Raw genomic sequence first — 21423 nt, 5'->3', positions numbered from 1 at the left:
TGCCAGTATAAAGATCTGTAACTGACATTCCTACTCAATATTCTTAGCACCAAAACCGCTAGGAATGGTATATCACCTAGTGAAAAGAGAGCTCACTTGCGAAGGACGTCAGGCTTTAGGGAACAAGGAGTCTGAAAACCATACACGCATCTTAAGCAAAACAGAGTAAAATTCACCATAACTCTTCAATGACTGATGGACGAATTATATCATCTCTTCGGCAAATCCATAAACTTGGCCCTACGTTAAAGATTCTTGCCACTGCAGTATCCTCTACTAACACTACTCTTAGCGCATTGTTTAATTTTTGGCTTTAAATTCAGGGAAATCAAAATGGCAGGGATCTCACACAAAGGGTCACAAAATACAATGTAAACTGCAGTAGAAAAAAAATGCAGCATCTTTATTTTCAGGAAGCAGCATCGCAAGACTCAGCTGCCAGGCTACTATTGGAAAGTGGGTCTGGACTGTATGTGGATTACTAGGTTTGAGAAAATTAAGAATGCTAACTGCCATGACCAAACTTATTTTGGAGGGCTCACCATCTGAAGCTATAAGGTACTCCCCTCAGATTTAATCCACTTTGTTTAAAAAACAAAAAAACAAAAGAAAAAGAATACAAAGCAAAACCACAATGGGACAGAGAGGCCTTTACATTTCTTTTCTTTTTTTCTGGCTACCCTCAACAATTCTATTTCACAGAGCCACAATGAACTTGGAAGTAGGTCCTATATAAAAGAGATTGAGGAGACACCATGGAATCCAACCTCACCCTTAGGATGAATTCCGTTTAAACATTCCAACAGAGCTGTTTCTCTCCTGAAGACTATTTCCTTAAAAGCAATTCCAGCAAAGTGGATCTATTTGGTAATTAGGCAGAAAAATCAGAGGGTGGCGTGGAGAGTCACTGTTTCCAAGATTTTGCTTTTAACATGACTACAAAAACCCACATTCATTTAAAATTCTCTCTATTGACTTCTTTATCCAATTATTTCCCAACTTATAAAAATTATTTTTTAATTTACAGTTTGATTGACATTAATGGGACCTAATGAAATTTACTTTAAATCAACCCTAAACCTACCATAACTATCAAAAGAAGAGAGAGGAGTTTAATTCCTAGTCAAGTTCATTTTGGAGACTATACAATAACCTCTAACCAATTCTTTCACAAGGTACATGCATGCTGTTTGGTCGCCTTTTATTTATCTGCAGTGAAAAGCCAGCTACCTACTGTTAAGCCTGTTTCCTTCCTAAATATGGTCCTTGATACCTGTAGTGTTAGGTAGTTGCTTCTGTGCTGTTGGTGGTCTTTAGGGGGCATTTAACTCTGGTGGAGGGGTAGGGCATGAATCACCTTAAAATGGCCCCGTCCTACAGAGGGGCAGACAAGGGACCAAATTACAGAAGAAGCTAGCAGAGTTCCACTTGAAGGGAGGGGAAGAAGACAACACGTAACCAGGACACTGTACATGAGCAATTCTCAGATTTTCTATGAATCTACATATAACTGTTATTTCTCCAAAGAGGACAGGAGGATCTTCCTCTGCTACTACATGAACAGTTCACATGTGTGTATGAACAAGAAAAGGAACTAAAAATAAAACAAGAGGCCAAATTCTTGGAGGAGGCAGGATCTAGGAAATAGCGTGTGAAGAAAATCCGGGGCCCTTTCAGTCCAGTCAACATAACAGACTCGTCTGTCCCTGCACCTCCCACTAAGCACAGTGATAAACTGGAAATACAATAGACAACCAGAGTCGAAAATCCAAAGATACCCCTAACACCATGTGAGTCCAGTGCACCAGCCAGCGTGATGAAGCAGGTGCCCGGCTGACGACAAGCTGCCAGGGGAAACCACCTGACTCCCTGATTAGAGTCCTTCAAATGTGTCTGTGCTAGCAAGCCCTGGCTTCCTGAATCTGGATATTTTAAAGGGTAAAGCAGATCATATCACTTTCCCATTTGAAAGTGTTTGGTGGCTTATCATTGCCTCCAGGGTAAAGGTTCTCCTTGATGCCTGCCTCCCTCTCTGCCTTACCTGGAAAAGATTTACCACAATTAAAAAAGGAAAAAAAAAATACACACACACAGGGAAAATGGATGGGGTAGGTAGAATAATGGCCCCCAGAGATGTCCACATCCTAATTCCTGGAGCCTGGGAATATGTTAGGTTACCTGGCATAGAGGAATTAATGTGGCAGATACAATTAAGGGTGCTAATCAGCTGATATTGAAATTAGGTGATTATCTAGGTGGATCCAATATAATCACAAGGGCCCTTAGTAAGTGGAAGGGGGAGGCAGAGAAGAGAAGGAAGTCGCAGCATGAAAAGGTCTTAGCTCGACATTGCTGGTTTTGAGGGTAGAGAAAGAGACCATGAGCCAAGGAATCTAGGCAGCCTGTAAAGTCTGGAAAGGGCATGAGAAATGGATTCTTCCCCAGAGTCCCCGGAAGGGACTGCAGGTCCTTGGACACCCTGCATTTAGGCCAATAAGTCCCATTTCAGACTTTCTGAATGACAACAGTGTAGGATAATAAATTTCTGTTGTTTTAGGTCACTAAAGTGGTAGTCATTTGTTACAGAAGCCATTGAAACCAATACAACAGACCATCTTTGAGTTGGATGGACATTTGTGCCTTGAAAGAGCTTCAAAAAGATCAAATGAAAAAAGAAAAAAGTGAGAAGGGGACAATCTTCCAGGAACAGCATTCTGGATATGGAAGGATCAAAAAAAAAGCTTTTAGTATATTTCACTAATTCTTGGACACATGCTTCTTTTCAAATTTAACATTCATAAAAATTTGCCTTAACTATAGCATCTTATATTCACTGTGGACCAAGTGACTTGTCACTGCCTGAAATGTTTGGTGAGATCAAGAAATCATTTGCATCGAACCTTGCAGAAGGGCTAGAAAGACAATTCCAGAGACCATGGCAGCGCACCTGTCTAAGTTCGGCCTCCTTGAAGCTCTGGACAGCACAGAGTGAGATAGTCTGTATGAAATATGGGTAGCCATGGATCTGAGATAAAAATGATTCGGGAAAGCTAGACTTAGAACATGAAGAAGTTTCAGAGATGCCTCTCATAATTTATTTCATATATGTGTGTGTGTATGTGTGTGTACACAAAATTGATAAATGATGAAAATCTACACCTATAGACCTAAATAAATCTAAAGTAACTAAATGAAAATAAAAATCACAAGGGATATGAAAGTATCATATCATAATTTTATTGGCATATTTCTTTTCTTTCTACTTATACAAAAAATAATGGTATCCTAGTAAAATCAGTGGCATTAAAGGAAGTGTTCTTACCACCTGCTTTGGAGTTGGGTGTCTGACCTTGAGATCAAACCAGAAGGGAGGAAGCCTTGACTAACCAGGTTGGAAAGCATCTCCTTTACTAGCCTAGCCTGATTTCCAGAGTTCTGATGGAAGGAAAGAGAAAACCAGAGACCTCAAGGTATTTTCTGACTATAACTATGTCGGGTTTAAGTATTCCAAAACATGTCAGCCTCTTCATCTGCAAAAGAAGAGGACTGAATGAGGTCACTGGTTCTTAGTCAGACAAACACCTGGAGTTCACTCACTAAATCGGGATCCCCAAGGATGGGGCTGGGGACACAGAACTTCAGAATACTCCTCAGGTGATTCCAAAGCACATCCTGAGTTAACTAGTTATTACTTCCTTGACTGGTTGGTTCCCTACACTCTCTAAAGTGCTTTTCTTTTTTCTTTTTTTACATTTTATGACAATGAGAGCAACATAGAAGCAATTACTTACCATGGGGGTTTCAAAGAATCAAGACTTCTAAGATTTGTTGAAACCAAAATCATGACAGTCATTTAACAGCAGACTATTTGAAAAACAAACCTGTTGTAAAAAGCTAACTACAATGGCTATCTGCTATAACAGCAAAAGGAAGCAAATTTCAGAGTTAATCCAAAAGCTTCCTTTAAGCCATCTAAAAATTTTTCTGCTGATACCACTTCACATCCACTGGGATAATTATTTTTTTAAAAAAGGAAAATAACAAGTGTTAGTAAGGATATGGAGAAATTGGAATTCTCATACATTGCAGGTGGGAACATTAAACAGTTTAGCCACCGTGGAAAACATTTTGGCAATTCTTCAAAAGGTTAAACAGAATTACCATATGACCAGCAATTCTACTCCTAGGTATATACCCTCCAAATTGAAAACAGGTATCCAAATAAATACATGAACACATATGTTCATAGCAGTACTACTCATAATAGTCAAAAGATGCAAACAACCCAAATGTCCATTAATGGATAAATAAACAGTCTAACAGTTTGTATGTATGTATGTACATATGTATGTATATACACACACACACACACACACACACAATGGAATATTATTCAGCCATAAAAAAGGAACCAAGTAATAATATATGCTATAAGGTGGATGAACCACAAAACACTATGCTTTATAAAAGAAGTGAGACACAAAACGTCAGCTATTGTAGGATTCCATTTCTATGAAGTGTCGAAATAGGGACATCCTATACAGACAGACACAGATATGGATGGTTGCCAGGGGCTGGAAGTAACTGCTTAATGGGTATGCAGTTTTCTTTTGAGGTGATAAAAATGTTTTGGAGCTAAAAGCTAGCTAGAGGGGGTGGGTGCACGACATTCTGAATGAACTAAATGGCACCGTATTGTTCACATAGTTAAAATGAACACAGCTAATAATATGCTCATCATATTAGCACAGCTGATTAAAATAGTTAATTCCATTATTTTATGTTATGTGAATTTCACCTCAATTAAATAAATTAAAATAATAAAAACTAAAACAATCTTCCCAACCTGGTATGACAACTAATAATTCTGATTCTGATTATTCTGCACTTCTTCAAAGGGAAATGGTTGATAATTTTTATAATTATGAAGTTGTGTTAAATTTACTAACACACAAGTTTTGAAATTAAATGTGTTTTCTGTACATTCTAGAAGAAATCATTCTATGTCTTTCTTCCCCACATAACTTTTAGAACATTCTTACTCCTTTCAACATGCTCCCCAGTAAACTATGCTTACTTAAGTTGTAATTTCTACTTAACACAAAGGTTGATGTTTTAATAGTATATTAAAGTAAAATTTGCATAATAATTTGAAGTAAACTAGAAAGCAATTTATACGACACTTAAACGAAATGTAAAACAACTGCACTAAGCATAGCTAGGTGCGCACATTTTAAAATACACGTCATGTTGGATTGATGGCAATATCTTAAAAATGTAGACTGAGTCAGGTATAGAAGTTTTAATGAGTTATACTAGCTATATATGTAATAACTCTTGAAAAAAATAAAATTCAGAGCATTTCTAAAAATGGAATACTTACTCTACATGCACAAGATAAATGCATTTAGGCTACTCCACTCTACTAATGTTTATCTTTCAGATTAAAAAAAAAATACATACATTTGGATACATGGACTTATAGTGAGTCTTCGCATTTTGAAATACAGACATTTTCAAACTTTGATGGCACTCACAGCATTAATAGAAATTCACGCCTGCAGTGAGATTACCTTAAGCAATCTAATCGCGGTCACCCAGCACGTCCTACTCTGCTCTTCTTCTGCACAGAGCATTTTCAGGTCTCGGGGCCCTCCCGCTTTGTTAGGCTAGAAGGCCACAGCACATTGTTTATCGTTAATGCATATCTTGAAGGTAACACCTGTTGAAATAAAAGCCACTAAAATTCTCCTATATATAAGAGAAAGCTGTCTCTTTTTTAAAAGAAATTAAAAGAAACCCAAGCTTACCTAAAAGGCTGAGGCTTGCTTTATTCATCTATCAAAATATTAAGCCTGTACCTTAAAGCAGAATCCATAGTTAGTCGGTGCTCCGTGTTTTTTTTTGCCTGCCAGGGACACATAAATATCACTATTGCCAAATTCGCTGAAAAACTGCAAATGCCGGGGTTCCTTTAAAAAGATACAGATGTGAGTGTTGAAATGAATCCATTCTTTTGCACAATCTCTTTTGTATTTCTATTCTATTACACAATTTCTACCTTGGCAAAAAATTATTCCGAACAATGGCACAGAAACAAAAAGGGAAGAAAAATGAAGTTACTATATCCGTCAAGAACCAGGAGCTTGATACAATATTATTTGAAAAGTGGTTTGTTTATCATTTAACTGCCAATATATGCAAAAATTTTTATCTTCCTATTTTAAAATTTTTCTCTTTAACCACCGTTTCAGGAATCTCAGGGAGAGAAGGCAGCAAAGAATGGCTTTTGAAAATGTTTTCCTGGTCCAGGTTTCAAATAATGGTAGTTCAGCAAAGACAAGAAGGGTGGTTTGAGCTTCCACAGCAGTCAGAGAAGAAAAAGAAGAAAGAGACGAGGACTCCTGCTCTGTTTAGCAAAGGCCCCCCTCACATGTGGGCACCGCCTGGGACACCACAGCCGGCAATGAAATAGGCGGCATCACTACCTTCCGTACGAAAACAAGGAGGCCTGTACAGATGAGTTCCGGGAAATTACCTGGCAGTGGAATGTGTCTGGTTTTCAAGGTAAAGGGGAATCATGAACAGCTGTTTCTTCTCTGGGAGATCCATGAGATTTAAAGCTGGCCATGGGAAATCACTGGGTCATATTATTCTGTGATAGGTTAATAACTTGGAGAAGTGCTTAATTCTGGGGTTGGTTGTATAATCAAAACCGACCAAAATGCATTTGTTCTTTAGAACCTTGCTAGTAGTAGTGTGGTCCCCGACCAGGAGCACAGACATCACCTGGGAGCTTATTAGAAATGCAAAAATCTGTGGCCCCACCACAGACCTACTGAATCAAAATCTGCATTTTAACAAGATCCCAGGTGATTCATAGCACTGAAAATTGAGAAGCAGTGCTCTAAAACAAGACAAAACCGAAAAGACAGAAAACCCAGAACATTCAGCAATTTGAGCAACCCATTCAAATCCAAATCCAAAAAAATTTCAGTCATTTACCAGCGGGCTATTCCATCCCTGATGATCGGAAGAGCGAGAGTTTCTGTGTATGTCACTGTCCTCTGTGTGTCACTGTTCTTAGGCATTTTGATCTAATGAATGACTACAGTTCCCATCTCCATGGGAGAATAAGGCAGAAAAGAAAACTGTTGAAAGAGACCCAGCCTAGGGCCCTTGGAACAAGGGAAGAGGAAGGAGAAAGGTACTCTTACTGTCATGGCCTTTAAAACTATTTTTTGATAGAAACTGATTTGCTAGTAAAAATGTCTGATTCCTATGAAGAAAAGATAAAACCAGCCCTGTCCACTGACACTGTAGAAGTCAATGTAGCTGAGTCCTCTGGATGTAAGAAAAAAAGGCAGCTTGAGAAACTCTAGAAGGCATGATGAATCTCATCTCTTGACTGATTTTTGCTCCATTAGCGCAGACAGAGCAAGGCTTATGATACTGTAAGACTAAAAGCCTGGGCTGGCATGTTCAGCAAAGGCTATGCATGCATGTGTGTATACAAGGGGAGAGTGGGAGAAAGGCGTACTTAGACGTTTCTCTGTAAATAAAAGTCAGAGCCACATCTCCAAGGCTTGTAGCAGTGGTTAACTAACTCCCATGCAGCCCACATCTTCAGAAAGTACAATAAATCAAGACCTTCTCACAGAAAAAGGACAGGAAATGGTCTCTTTCCCAGGCAGAAATGTCGTATCAGACATTAGATAACATGCATAATTTATATCAAGGTCATAATCCTTGAGGTTACCTAATACCTTGTATTTCTTTTTTTTTGAGGGGAAACTGCAAATCATTTTCATGTATAGACCGTGGAACATGAGCTCATTAGACACAGGCTAGAGAGAAGAATATTATGTACTGAAGTATAGCTAAGTCAGACACTATGTTGAAAAGAGCTAAGATATGGACTGAGAATAGAAGTTTGATGCTTGTAATCTGCCTGGCCAAGGGGAAGACCATTGCAAGGATAAAAGCGTGGATCCAGTAGAAGGAATAAGGAGCTGTCTTTTGTATAATGGGTGGGCAGGGAAAGGAGGTGAAGGCTGAAGTAAAAATATAATGGGCAGTTGATTTTAATGAGAAACGTGTTGAAGAAATAAGAATTTAGGAATTAAAGAAACATTATCATATCTTCCAGTGAAGGTTCACTGGAAAGAGTAGGATCAACATGATTACTGGATGTAGAAGCCACTTTTCTCTGATGTTAAAAGTATAAAAGATATGTATGTATTTGTTTAAAAAACACCTTCATATGTAATTTTATACTTAGGAACACAGGGAAAAGAGCAATCTCACTAAAATTTAGACTAGAGAAAGTCTAAAACCTTAATTACAGAAATAGGTAATTATTTATCCTAACATTAGTCCTGACAGAAAAATCTGAAAACTAGTTTAAACGTTCAAGAAAAAATAGTTGAATACTACTAGTCAAATGATATATACTTAAAAAACAAAACATTTCTGTAAGGGAATGTGATAATAAATTAGCAGAGCCCTGTTCCATCACTTACACTTCAAGGAGACACACACATGTGACATGAACACATGTGAACAGCAATGAAGGAAAACTGTGTATGAGGGAAAGCTGAGGAAAGTTTGGAGGAGTCAACTGTCACTCCTTGTGGCTCCCTATCACCAGAATATCTGGTCGCCGTCATTAACTATTCTGGGCATTTCCATTTGGATGCTTCACCCTTAACACAAGTATCTACAACTAAGATCATTATCCTACTTCTAAGATAATGTAATAGCAAATCTCCTATTCCTGTTTACTGTATTAAATCATTGCCTATTTCTTATTTCTTTCTCTAGGAACATAAAATGCTTCCTCTCCTTTCACATCAATCAGTCAACAAAACTTGGCCAGTTGACATTTAATCTTCTCTCCATCCCTTTCTTCCCCCTCCACTGCTCATCCTAGGTTAAATCCCATCACCTCCACTCTGGATTACTGAAATGACCATCTAACTAGCATCTGTGCCTCTAGTCAATCTCTCTCTCTCTCTCTGTCCCCCCACTCCCTGCCTCCTTTGCTCCCTTCCCCTCATTGCCTTTTTTCTCTCTCTCCCTCTACCCACTTGATTTTTTTAAGCTCCCTATGGCCACAGTAATCTTACAACTTGATCATCTCACTCTCTTGCTCAAAATATTTCACTGGCTTTCTACAGTGAATTGAGTGACTGCCCCCCTCCCAAATATATCCCTTCCCCCATCCCAAGAAACTGTGAATACCACATGATTTGGAAAAAGGGTCTTTGCAGATGTAATTAAGTTAAGGATCTCAAGATGAGACCATCTCAGATTATCTGGGTGGGCCCTAAATCCAATGACAAGTGTCCTTTTAAGAGAGAAAGAGAAGGCCATGTAAAGACAGAAAGCCTGGAGGGAGGTCGTCACAAGCAAAGGGGTGCCTGGAGCCACGACTAGCCAAGACAGAAAAGCCTACAGAAATTGAAAGGATCACATAATGAGAGGGAGCAATAAATAATGGATGAACATTTCCAGCATAAAAGAAAAAGAGAAATTTGCAGATTGAATGCATATGTTGAGAATCAAGTAAGATGTATCAGAATACATTTGAATGCACCTAGAAATATGGTCAGGGAAATTACTGAACACCAATGATTATCATAATATTTGAAAAACCTCCAGAGAAAAATGACAGATTACCCACAAAGAATTAACAATGTTGTTTGACAACAACAGATGCATGAAAACAGAATTAAAATAGCCACCCATGAAAACTCTCAAAAGTAGTTTTACTTGAAAGAGATCAATGCTTTGCATAAAACGTCAGCACTTATAAAACACGGCGTAGTTGACACTGACTAGACCACACAGACACACAGACAACACGGTGCTGAGCACGGTGGGAATGACATGGGCGACTGATGGTGTGTGGGAGCATCTGCACAAGTGTGTCTTATGTGACTGTATGCACAAGTATATGCACTCCAGCACACAAATGAACACATGCATCCACCCCTGGTCATAATATAACTAACTCCCTTTAAGGAATGTATAATCTAGCTAAGGAGATAAAACTACCACACACACAAAGGAATTAAAGAGCAATTACAGACTCAGCTGAGTGTTACTAACTGCATCAACAAAAACAGGAGTTCAGAAGTGGACAAGATCAGCAGGATGACCCGGGGTGAAAAGAGGAGACCGTGTGCCAGAGCTCACAATCTGCAACCGAGGGTAAGGAAGAGGAGGTGAATTTGGAGTGGAGAAGAAATGAGCACAGTATGTGGTCCCGAAATAAGAGCGTCTAGATTCTACCACAGGATGTATGTTGAAATTAGTGGGGAACAAAGCTGAATAGTCAGTTTTTAAACAGATTATGGCAAATGTCTGGGATCTAAAATCAATGTACCAACTCTTGATATCCAGTAATATACTAATAAAAACAAAGTAAAACCCACTTTCACTTATAATTCATAACACATCATGGACATTTCAATTACCTTTGATGTCCCTTTAGTAGAAAAATATAAACCAGATCTTCTTAGAAGGAAGTAAATCTTTTTCCAGGACTTCTTTCCCTGCTCTTTTGCATGTAAGAAGCCATGGATTTCAGGGTATGTGCTTGAACTCAGAAACATCTGCAAGAAAAGTTAGACATCCTCATGCTGTTTCTGAATCGATAATACTGTAGCCTTATAGTAACCTAAGATTTCAAATATAGACATGTGAACTCTAACAGTGTCAATACCACTTAAACGTATCATTACAGGCATGGCAATATAAATACAACAGAAAATAAGTCAGTCTTTCAATAACCTGAGGCAAGTTCCAAATGGAAATCTGTTCACAAAATATACATTCTAAGCGGTCAGGACTTAGCCAAACAGCAAAATGATAAGTTATTTGAATGTCTATTTGGAAAGCTAGATTTCATCTAAGAGTTAAGTCCTGATACTTTTCATCCTTTTCTATGATTTTCCCTGGGCGCTTATCAACTTCATTACAGTATAAGTAAAAGACCATGATCTTGACTTCAATTATTCAATTGTTTAGAAAGTTGAGCCGAGTTCACCTCCTTGATGAGGTAAAGCAAACAATCTTTTCTTTGTCCTCTGTGGGGCTCAGTGGGGGGTGGCTGTGGCACCTTGTGTTTTCCAAAAGAACCGCGACACTATTTCCCATCCCACATACTCTTCTGCAAGGTGATCTTGCCACCTAACCATGAAGAGCTGGAGTCTGTTTCTCTACCCCCTTTGAATCTGGGCAAGGCTTATTATGACTCTTTAACCAATGGAATATGGCAGAAGTGACAGTCAGCTCATTCTAGTTCTAGTCCTTAACTAGCCTGATGGCCTCCACTAGTTAACTCCTGGAAGCTAGCGGTCCCATAAGAAACGTGACTACCCTGAGACAGCTCTGCTGTGAGAAGGCCAATGCACTATTAAAGCCCGTGAGGATGGAGACCCCATGTGGAGAGAAGAGAGGTCCAGGGGTAGCAGGGACACATAGTGAAAAGCCATCTTAGAAGGGGATCCTCAACCCCCTGAGAGTCAATGTGCCTCAGAGATGACCCACCCAGCTAAACCCTCTCGGAATTCCTGACCCACAAAATTGCTGGCAAAACGTGAGTGGGTACTTAAGCCATTAAGGTTTGGAATAGTTTGTTACAAGGTAATAATGAACTGAGACAGTAGGCATGTGCTGGTCAGGAAAATGAGAATGAAAAGGAATAGCTCTGTATGAGTGGTTGTACTCAGCATCCTTAATAAGACAGTGGAAATGCATTAGCATCTCATTCAAAGAAGAAAACAGAAATCCTTATGAATAAACAAATGCAAAATGGAAAAACTGAAAGTAAGAGAAATTACTACCTAAAATGATGTGACATATTTTAAAAGGCTACTCAGGGAAATGCTGAGAAGAGCTATGTATGTTTTTAAGTAAATTATTAAAAATTTTTTAACGTAATGAGCCACAGTTATTAATTGACATGCAAAACAGGCAAGTAGGTTTTTTAGTTTGAGTGCTTTCCAAGTTATTAAACCAAACCAATTAAATTTTAAAAAGGGAGTCGCAGAGGTCATTCTAGAAAGAGAAGAAACATTTTAAAAAGTGGAAACATTGCCTCAGTGGAGAGAAAAGGTCAGAGGCACATGCAGGGATATCTGATTCCAAAGCTATGATTTTTCTTGTTTTTGTAATTTCACATTAAAGTAATATAACTATATTAGAGAAGAACTGGGGGAAGGAGGTGCAATAAAAACTCCAACCCACCACCCTGTCACAATCCAGTGGTGAGGCACTGAGAGGGCCTGGGAGCCGGGGGGGTCCTCACGCACAGCTGCTGCTGCCCCTGCCATTCAGCCTAGTATTCTGATGGGGTGTCTGCGAAACCCGGTAGCATAGAAGACACTTTTAGGAAAATCTCTTGAGACTAATCATATTGCTAAAATATTATGAAGAGCAAAAATGAAATATAACCTATTAAAAAGCCCATAGAAAACAGATCCGTACCACCCAATGTATTTACCGATATGTTTAAATACCAATATATTTAAAGTAGTATCTATATAGGAAATATTAAAAGCGGCCTTCTTTAAAGATCAGAGAATACTGAGTGGGTATGACCATATCCGCAGGCTTAGATCAAACAGTAACCATTATAAAGACATTGCTGAACATTAACCTGTTAACAACTGCGGAGCTTCTGATGTGAAATCTACTGATCTACAAAAAATAAAATAATGAAAATCATCCTTTTATTGTAATGAAAATATCTTTTTAAAATGATCACGTAAAGCCACTGCCAGTTTGGAAGGAATGAGCCCCAAAGATGCAAAACTAAGGTGATTTTTAATTAAATAACTAGTATTCTTAATTCAGCGAAGACATTCAGAATTCTGCTCAAGTATCCAACATAGCTAATGACACGTCAATGTACAAAATATATATTTTTTATATCTTTTTTTCTCCTTTCACTTAGTTGCTAAATGTTTTATCGCAAATAGGATTGGGAGCATTTGTTATAAAGGTTAATACTAAATATCTGTTAGCAAAATGTCTACAATTTACTGGGGATTTTGATTTTTCAAAAAGGCTAACATAGTCTTTAAACACATCACAGAGCAAAATTCTCCAAGTTTCCTTTCATGATACACATTTTTTGAACACATTTTTTAAACACTGAAAATCCTTTGACAATTGGCCAAAACTAGAAAGAATACTAGTGTTAGGAGCCTTTCCTGATTTAGGGACTTCTTTTTTCAGGTTTTGTTCTTTTCTTCCCTATTCTTTTTTTTCTTTCAGGTTCACCTCCAGCAAAAATTCGTCCATCGAGGTATAACATTTCAAAATCTGGGCATGTAAAAATATGGACCTTAAAGTTTCCCTTTATTACACTGTTACTTACATACTTTAATGGAAATATATTTTACCTGCAAAATCTGTGTGGGGGATATTTCACCATTGGTTTCAGTTGCAAAAGACACCATATGCTCTGGAAAAAAATACTGACGAAAAGATACAGGTTACATTATTTCAAAAGCCATGTTAGAAAAGATTCAATTATGACCGATATAGTAAGCTCGAGCAAAAGTTCTTTAAATCAGTGTGTTGAAAATTCACCTAAAGTCCTTCTCAAAATGCCAATCCCTGGACTCTAAGTTCAGGTATCTTAATGAGAAGGTAGGAGTAGGGCCCAAAAATTAGCAAGCACCCTCAGATAATGCGGATGCAGAGAGCCACATTCGTCAAGTTCAAAACACTGCCCTCAGGATGACAGCGTGCTTGTTCCCCTATGTCTTCCCTGAGTCCTGTGGGCACTCTGGCAGGTAATAAAGGACCATCAACTCCATGTCACAAAGTCAAGTATCCTAGAAGTAAGGGGTATACCCAAGGTCACAGCCACACGTAAAGGAACCAGGACTTGTAGGGCCAGGGAACTAAAAGTCAGGTCCTTTTCAATGTCATTCAATCATAAAATTCACCTAGGGCAGTTGTTTAAAATAGGAATTCCCAAGCCTCATTCCTAGAGTGTCTGATTCAGTAGGTCTGGGTCCTCTCTCCTCCCCCAGGTAATTTTTATGATCAGACACGTTTGGGAAAATATAGACTACTATACTTCCTCCAAGGATGGGGTTTTACGACGGTTCTATTACCATTTGGTCTAATACTGTGGTATTAGTTACAGCATTCCTGGCCTCTATCTACTAGCAGCCCCCCTGTCCCTCCACCCCCGGAATGACAAGCAAAAATGTCTCCAGACATTGTCAAATCGCCCCCAGTTGAGAACCACAGCTCTAGATCTACAAAATGAGTGTTCAGCCTTGTTCAAATAATAATAATAATAAAATATAACCAAAAACAAGCACTAAAACCATATGCCTTTAACTATACTTTTAAATTCTTGCTTTTAACAAAGATTAACAACAAGAAAATAATTTGCCTTCAAATTCTAATTCTATTTGATTTTTATTAGGACTCTTATTTTCTTTGTCAAAGGTCATCCCATTATGTTTTTATTAATAGGTTCAAATAAAAGAGAACGTAAGAGGTCTTTCAGGGTTTGAAAATATTCTATTATAGTGTGTATCATATATTTTTCATAAAGGATCATTTCAATCCAATTATCCAAAACTTCATGTAAAAATATGCTACAGCTGCAGAGACAAAAACAATTTAAAATAATGAGCCCAGAGGCTATTCTGACTTCTCCAGATCCCTAGATCTTCACTAGAATGTGACACATATTTCTTTTCTTTTAAAGAGAACTATCATGAAAGTAGTATTTATTAGATAATGCTCTGGTCTTTAACTTATTTCTACTTAGCTCAGTCATTACTGCACTGAAAAAATATTTTGGAACAGCAAGATTCATGTCAATCTGAAATTTTTGGCTAAGCTATAGCACTCCCAACAATCATCAGTCTGTTTTTACTTTAGAAATTTTCTTACTTAAATTTCCTAAATTCTATGAAAAGTGTTAAACTATAATATTTTGGAGCTGCTTAAGGATATCTAATAATTGATTCCCCAAATTAAATGTATACTATCTTCTTTTTCTTAAAAAGCAAGAAAAAGTTCTGTGATTCAACAGTCTTACATAATTCACAGCGCTCACCATAGCACATACCCCCCCAATGTCTATCACATAACATAATAAAAAAAAAAGAATTAAAAAAATAGACAAGAAGAAATTAAAAAAGAAAAAAGAAAAAGAAGAAATAGCTCCCCAAAATGGTTAATCTGAATTTCTGTGATAATGCTGACTAATCATTGTTAGAGTATGAAGAAACGTAACTATGATGTTCACGGAACAGAATTTTTACCTACAATTTACCGAATAGAGAATTGTATTTGATTTATGGTGACTCTTTTCTTCACATAAAGTAAAATAACATTTAATGAATTCATTTATTTCCCATAACTATTAATGGGGATTTCACTTACCATTGGGTTTTTAAAGAATTCATATTTGGCATAATTTTTTCTAAAGTATAGTTTATTTTCTTCTTCCATTCCCCAGTTAGATAGCACTTCAATCACCAGCTCATGGTCTTCCATTGTTCTTTCTGTAAGGAATGTTTCCGTGAGTATGTCAACAGAATGATGGATAGATGGGTGGATGGATGGATGGACAAATGAATAGAGAGAAAAGACAAACATGTAGGTAGAAAGAAATATATATGGACACATGTCCCCATACAAATTTATAAATCATATTATGTATGTATCTTTATTAAATATAGCAAATTTCAACTCAAGTCTAGAATAGCCAGATTGATACTATTTTAGCAATTTTGAATTAGTAATGTTAATTTTTTATACCAAAGCAGACTGTAACCTGACGAGAAAAATGACAAAATATCACAATGCACTTTTTGCTAATTGCCAATTCCTTTTATTGCTATGTAAATTATAATTAAGTTTGATAATAAATCTGCATTAAGGATGAGGGAGCTATTCTTTTTTCTCCAATTCGTCATGATGCCAAAATTAAAATATTTGCCTCAAAGTGGAACAATTCACCCCATTAAGAGATGAAAAATTTTGACAGGTTCAAAATGCATTTAAGATACATAGTCTGGATAGTTCAGAAAAATTAAATGCTTAGAAGGAAAAATTTTTATGCAAGAACATACAATTTTGAAGAAACCTAATTTCTTGTGGCACTTTATCCTTTCAAAACTAATGTTCAGGCAAATATATTTTAGGTGGTCTAGAAAGGCGCTTGGGAGGAAAGGTATTTAAATGAAATAAGCAAAAACAACTTTACAGAGGGGAACATAACATGCAAAGTTCCTATTTTAATAAGAAACTTGATGTCCATAGTAGTGCTATTCATAATAGCCCCAAACTGGAAACTACCCAAATGCCAATCAACACGAGAATGAATGGTGTAAACAGTGTAATAAGTAGTGGAATACATACTACAACAACACACAACTGTATGGGTGAATTTCACAAACATGATATTAAATGAAAGAAGTCAGGCACAAAGAGTACATACTACATGCTTACACTTACATAAAGTTCAACACAGGTAAAATAAATCTGTGGTGTTAGAAATCAAGATAATGGGGAGAGTGGATGAGGGAGCAGGGCATGATGGGAACAACTGGGTGTGGGAGATACTGTTTTGTTCTGGGTATTGGATATCCAAGTTTATGCAACATCTGAGAGTTCACTGAGTTGTCCACATATGGCTTGTTCACTTTTCTTAAGGTATATCATATTTCAATAAAAGGTTAAAGAAAAGTTACTGTGAAATTACTAATGCAAAACAGGGAGTGAAGAACAGCCAACTAAGGAACATAGAAATCCTCTGCTTTTTTTGGGTACTTCTAGGACCTTTTTGAAAAGTAGCTGTGTCTCAAACATTCAACACTCAGTAGTGATCTGTGACTTACAACACCCGAACCCTTGAAAGTAATGTCATGCTTAAATAGAAGCTTATTCATCTGAAAGAGTTCTCAATGAATATGGATGAGTTTGAGCTAAGTATGCATCAACACTCTGGGTTCTGTTTCTAACTCCACTTGCTCTTTTTCTGTCTCATTGACGAGCTCGCATAGCTCCTCCTCCCTCCTAAGATGCAATCCTTGGCTAAAATCTTTTCTTTCCCTTTCTTAAGCTAATTCACTCTCGTTCAGCCATCCCGTCTGTTGAGTTCCTTGAGATGAAATCTCTGGCTACAGTTGATTTTACTCATGCTCTAGTCCCAACTGTTAGACTTTCCACCACCTCAAACAGTTTGTCTAAATCCAAAGTCAAGGTGGTGGTTCCCCCAAAATATTAAACAATTCCAGCAATGCCAATCCTGAGCATATAACCAAAAGAAACGAAAGCAGAGACTAGAACAGATGTTTGTATACCAATGTTCATAGTAGCATTATTCATGACAGGTAGCAACACCGAGTGTCCACCATCAAGATGAATGGACAAACAACATGTAGGACACACATACAATGGAATATTTCGCCTTAAAAAGGAATGAAATTCTGACACATGCTACAACACAGATGGACCTTAGAGATATCGTATGTCAAATAAGAAGACGTAAGAACCGATATTGTAGGATTCCTTTTATATGTGATACCTGGCATAGACAAATTCGTAGAGACAGAAAGTAGAATGGGGGTTACGGGGACTGGGGAGCAAGGAGCTATTGTTTAATGGGCTCAGAGTTTCACTATGAGAAGATACAGATGTTCTGGAGATGGGTAGTGGTGATGGTTGTGCAACAGTATGAATGTACATAATGCCAATGAATTATACCCTTAAAACTGGTAAATTTTGAGTTATGTACATTTTATCAAAATGAAAAATAAACCTGAAAACAAAGTCATCTTCCCTTTTCTCTCTCAAACTGCTTTTTCCTAAATTCTCCTATCTCCATTGCATCTTTATAGCCACTCCTCTATGCTCCACTTCCACCATGCCCAGATACCAGGGATTTTCCCTCCAAATGTCTCTCAACAACCCCTCACATTGTCACAATTCCAATTTAGACCTTCACTTTTTCTTAACTAATCTCCAAACTTCTAGTTTCTCTTTCTTCCAGTCCAACCTGGACATTGATACCATAGCAAACCTCATAGAACATGTGTGTCAATGGGACCCTTGCTCAAAATACTTTCTACTCCCAACTTGCTGTGGGATACATCCATGTAGTCTGGCAGTTATACTAATCATTCATCCATTCGACAAATATTTACTGAAGGCCTACCATGTGTCAGACATTCATCTTGGGGCTTGGAATTTTGTAGTGCATAAAACAGTCAGTAGTCACTGCCTCAGGGAGCTTTCATTCTAATGGGAAGACACAGACTATAAATAAAATGTAAATCTTAATAGGCAGTGATAAACACAACAAAGAAAAATAGAGCAGGGCACAGGGAGAGAGGAGGCTGTAGGGGAAAAGAATTCATTTTCAACAGCTTGCCAGAATAGGTCTCTTTGAGAAGGTAATGTTTGAACAAAGACCCAAAGGAGAAGGGGGCGTGAGCCAAGCAGACCCCAACAGGAAGAACAAGAACAAAGCCTCTGAGGCAAGAGCAAGGCTCTATGTTTGAAGTACCACAAGGAGGTTAATGTGGCCGAAGCTGAGTGAGCAAAGGGGCAAGAAAGAACTAGGAGAGGTTAGAGAAGCAATGGTGATGAGCTGGGAGGACTGGAGAAAGCCCTTCAGTTCATAGTGAGGTTCCGGCATTTCCTTGGAGTCAGATGAGAAGTCATTTTGAACAGAGAAATAACACGAACTGATTTATATTTTCATCCGATCACACTGGCTGTGGAGAACTGATTTTAAAAGGTATAAGGGTGGAAGCAGGAAGACCATTTGGTAGAATATTGCAATTAATGAGAGGAGAGATGACATGGCTTGGATTAGAGCAGTAGCAGTGGAAATGTAGGAAGCAGGCAGAATCTGGATATACTCTGAAGGTGGGGCCAACAGGATCTGCTGACCAATCGGACACAAAGAGGAAGAGAGAGGGTAGTTAAGGGAGACACCAAGTTCTCCACCCAAGCTGTTGGAAGGATTGTGCTACTATTAATGAGTTTGAAAAACTGTAAGAGAATTCTTAATCTCAGGAAACAAACAAGGTTGCTGGAGCGGTGGGACGTGGGAGGGATGGGGGGGCTAGGTGATAGACATTGGGGAGGGTATGTGCTATGGTGAGCGCTGTGAATTGTGTAAGACTGTTGAATCACAGCCTTGTACCTCTGAAACAAATGATACATTATATGTTAAAAAAAAAAAAGAAGATAGTAGGAAGGGAAAAATAAAGGGGGGGACGTTGTAGGGGGAGACGAACCATGAGAGACTATGGACTCTGAGAAACAAACTGAGGGTTCTAGAGGGGACAGGGGTGGGTGGATGGGTTAGCCTGGTGATGGGTATTAAAGAGGGCACGTATTGAATGGAGCACTGGGTGTTATACACAAATAATGAATCATGGAACACTACATCAAAAGAAATAAATAAATAGAGAAAAAAAGAAGAAAAACTGTAAGAGAAGTGGGTTGGGGAGAGTAAACGGTTACTGAGATATCCAGCGGCAAGTCACCTCCCTAACAATCTCTCTATTCTTACATTTGTCTACTTCTCACACAAACCAGCTGGTATTTTCAGGCTTATGAAACATAGTTTCACATTCAACATACTATATCCTAAGCATGATATCCATATTTTTTTTAACTGCAGAGGAAAACAATTTCAAGGTAGTAAGCAAGATGTTTGCTTGTTTTACCAACCTGTGTTTTTTTGTACCCATTACCTCTCTCTACCACTAAAGAATCCTATGTTCTGCCCTCAAGATATGTTATGCAGAGAGAAAAAAAAATTACAGAAATACATTTTATTTACTTTTGAGCTTCACAATAGACTTTATCAATCTCTGACAGATATAAGTGCTTGGGGAGAATCATGCCTAGCCAATCCTTGATTGCCTTATATAGGGACCCACCTTCTGTCTTCTGAGAAAGTTGCTGCAGTTAAGAGGTTGGTGGAGGAAAAGATGGAATAGAGATTGAGCTAGAAAAAATGGACAGTGTAGGCCCAAGAGACACTATATCCTATCCCCTTCCAGAATGAGAATGCTTTCAGGATGACGAGTTGATGGTGATAAAACACCAGATAAGTTTAATGATGCTATGTGGCTCAAACCAGAGGATAGCCTTAGGAGACATCCAGCTTCCAGTAGAAACCCTACATCTAGCATGATGGAGAAGCCATAACTGAGGGCAACATCAAGGCAGATGAGTCCATAGCATCCCATTATGGAGAAAGAGCACGGCAACAGTACCACAGCCCCATCAGGAACATGGAAGAGCTAAGAGAAGAGCATGAACTTTAAGTGGCTTTGTGGTACTCAAATAAATTTGAGAGGAACGAGTTTCCAGAACATGAAGAACTGGACAAGGGTTAGGCAAACACCCGTCCTGGGACTTAATGCCTCACCAGCATGTTGCAGAAGTGAAAGTAGGTCTAAACCTTCAATTGAGAATATTTAAACCTGTATGTAACTCATTTATAAAACCTGAATTTATTATTTACCCCAACAACACTGAGAAGAATCCATAAAAAAACAAATAATAGAAGATTAAACTATCTGCTGTTAATAAGGCAAGAGAATGAGAATCAAAAATAATTTAAGTTATTGAAATAAAAGTAGTTACCTCTCTGCAAGTCTCCATCTGAGACCTTTTTCACTGCTATATTTGATTCTTATAATATTTTTAAAGATTTTATTTATTTGAGAGAGAAAGAGAGCACGAGAGGGGGAGGGGCAGAGGGAGAAGCAGGCTCCCCACTGAGCAAGGAGCCTGATGTGGGGCTCGATCCCAGGACCCTAGGATCCGAAGGCAGACGCTTAACCCACTGAGCCACTGAGGTGTGCTTTAATTCTTATAACATTTTCAGTAGACTAAATAATGGCCCCAAAGACATCTGGAACCTATAAATGTTGCCTTATATGGCAAAGCCTTTGCAGATGTCATTAACTTAAAGATACTGAGAGAAGAGATTATCCTGAATTATCCAGGTAGGCTCTAAATCCAATTACAAGGACCTTTCTAAGACAGAGACAGAAAGAGATGTGACCCAGACAGAAGAGGAAAGAGCAAAGTGACCACAGAGAGAGACTCAAGTGAGTTGGACACAACCCAGGAATGATGGCAACCACCAGAAGCTGGAAGAGGCAAGGAATGGAGTCCTTCTAAAGCCCCAGAAAGAGCCTGCCGTCACCCTGAGTGCAGCCCAGTGACCTAAATTTTGGACTTCTCACCTCCACAACTGCTACAGATTACATTTATGTTGTTTGAAGGCCACCAGGTCTGTGGTAAAGCAATAACACTGTCTAGTGAGCAAGTTACAGTTCCATCTTACAGAAAAGGAACCTGAAGTTCAGAAGAGCGAACATCTCAGATTTGAACAGCATC

General features: G+C 38.2%; 1 protein-coding gene across 2 annotated transcripts in view; it reads right to left on the bottom strand.

Annotated features, from left to right (window-relative positions):
- The window catches only part of GRB14 (growth factor receptor bound protein 14), a 115414-nt gene that overhangs the window by 10099 nt on the left and 83892 nt on the right, over positions 1-21423 (bottom strand). For both annotated transcript variants that reach the window (XM_035007878.1, XM_035007879.1), the window contains 5 exons: positions 15430-15551; positions 13416-13490; positions 10482-10619; positions 5862-5972; positions 5574-5669 (listed from right to left, as the gene is read on the bottom strand). In XM_035007878.1, the coding sequence (XP_034863769.1) occupies positions 5574-5669; positions 5862-5972; positions 10482-10619; positions 13416-13490; positions 15430-15551 (542 nt within the window). The remainder of the gene's footprint in view (positions 1-5573; positions 5670-5861; positions 5973-10481; positions 10620-13415; positions 13491-15429; positions 15552-21423) is intronic.

Source organism: Mirounga leonina, unplaced genomic scaffold, assembly GCF_011800145.1.
Source record: "Mirounga leonina isolate KUSES-001 unplaced genomic scaffold, KU_Mleo_1.0 Mir_151, whole genome shotgun sequence".
Classification (NCBI taxonomy): domain Eukaryota; kingdom Metazoa; phylum Chordata; class Mammalia; order Carnivora; family Phocidae; genus Mirounga; species Mirounga leonina.
The sequence above is the reverse complement of the archived record's forward strand: the minus strand, read 5'-3'. Positions and strand labels throughout refer to the sequence as shown.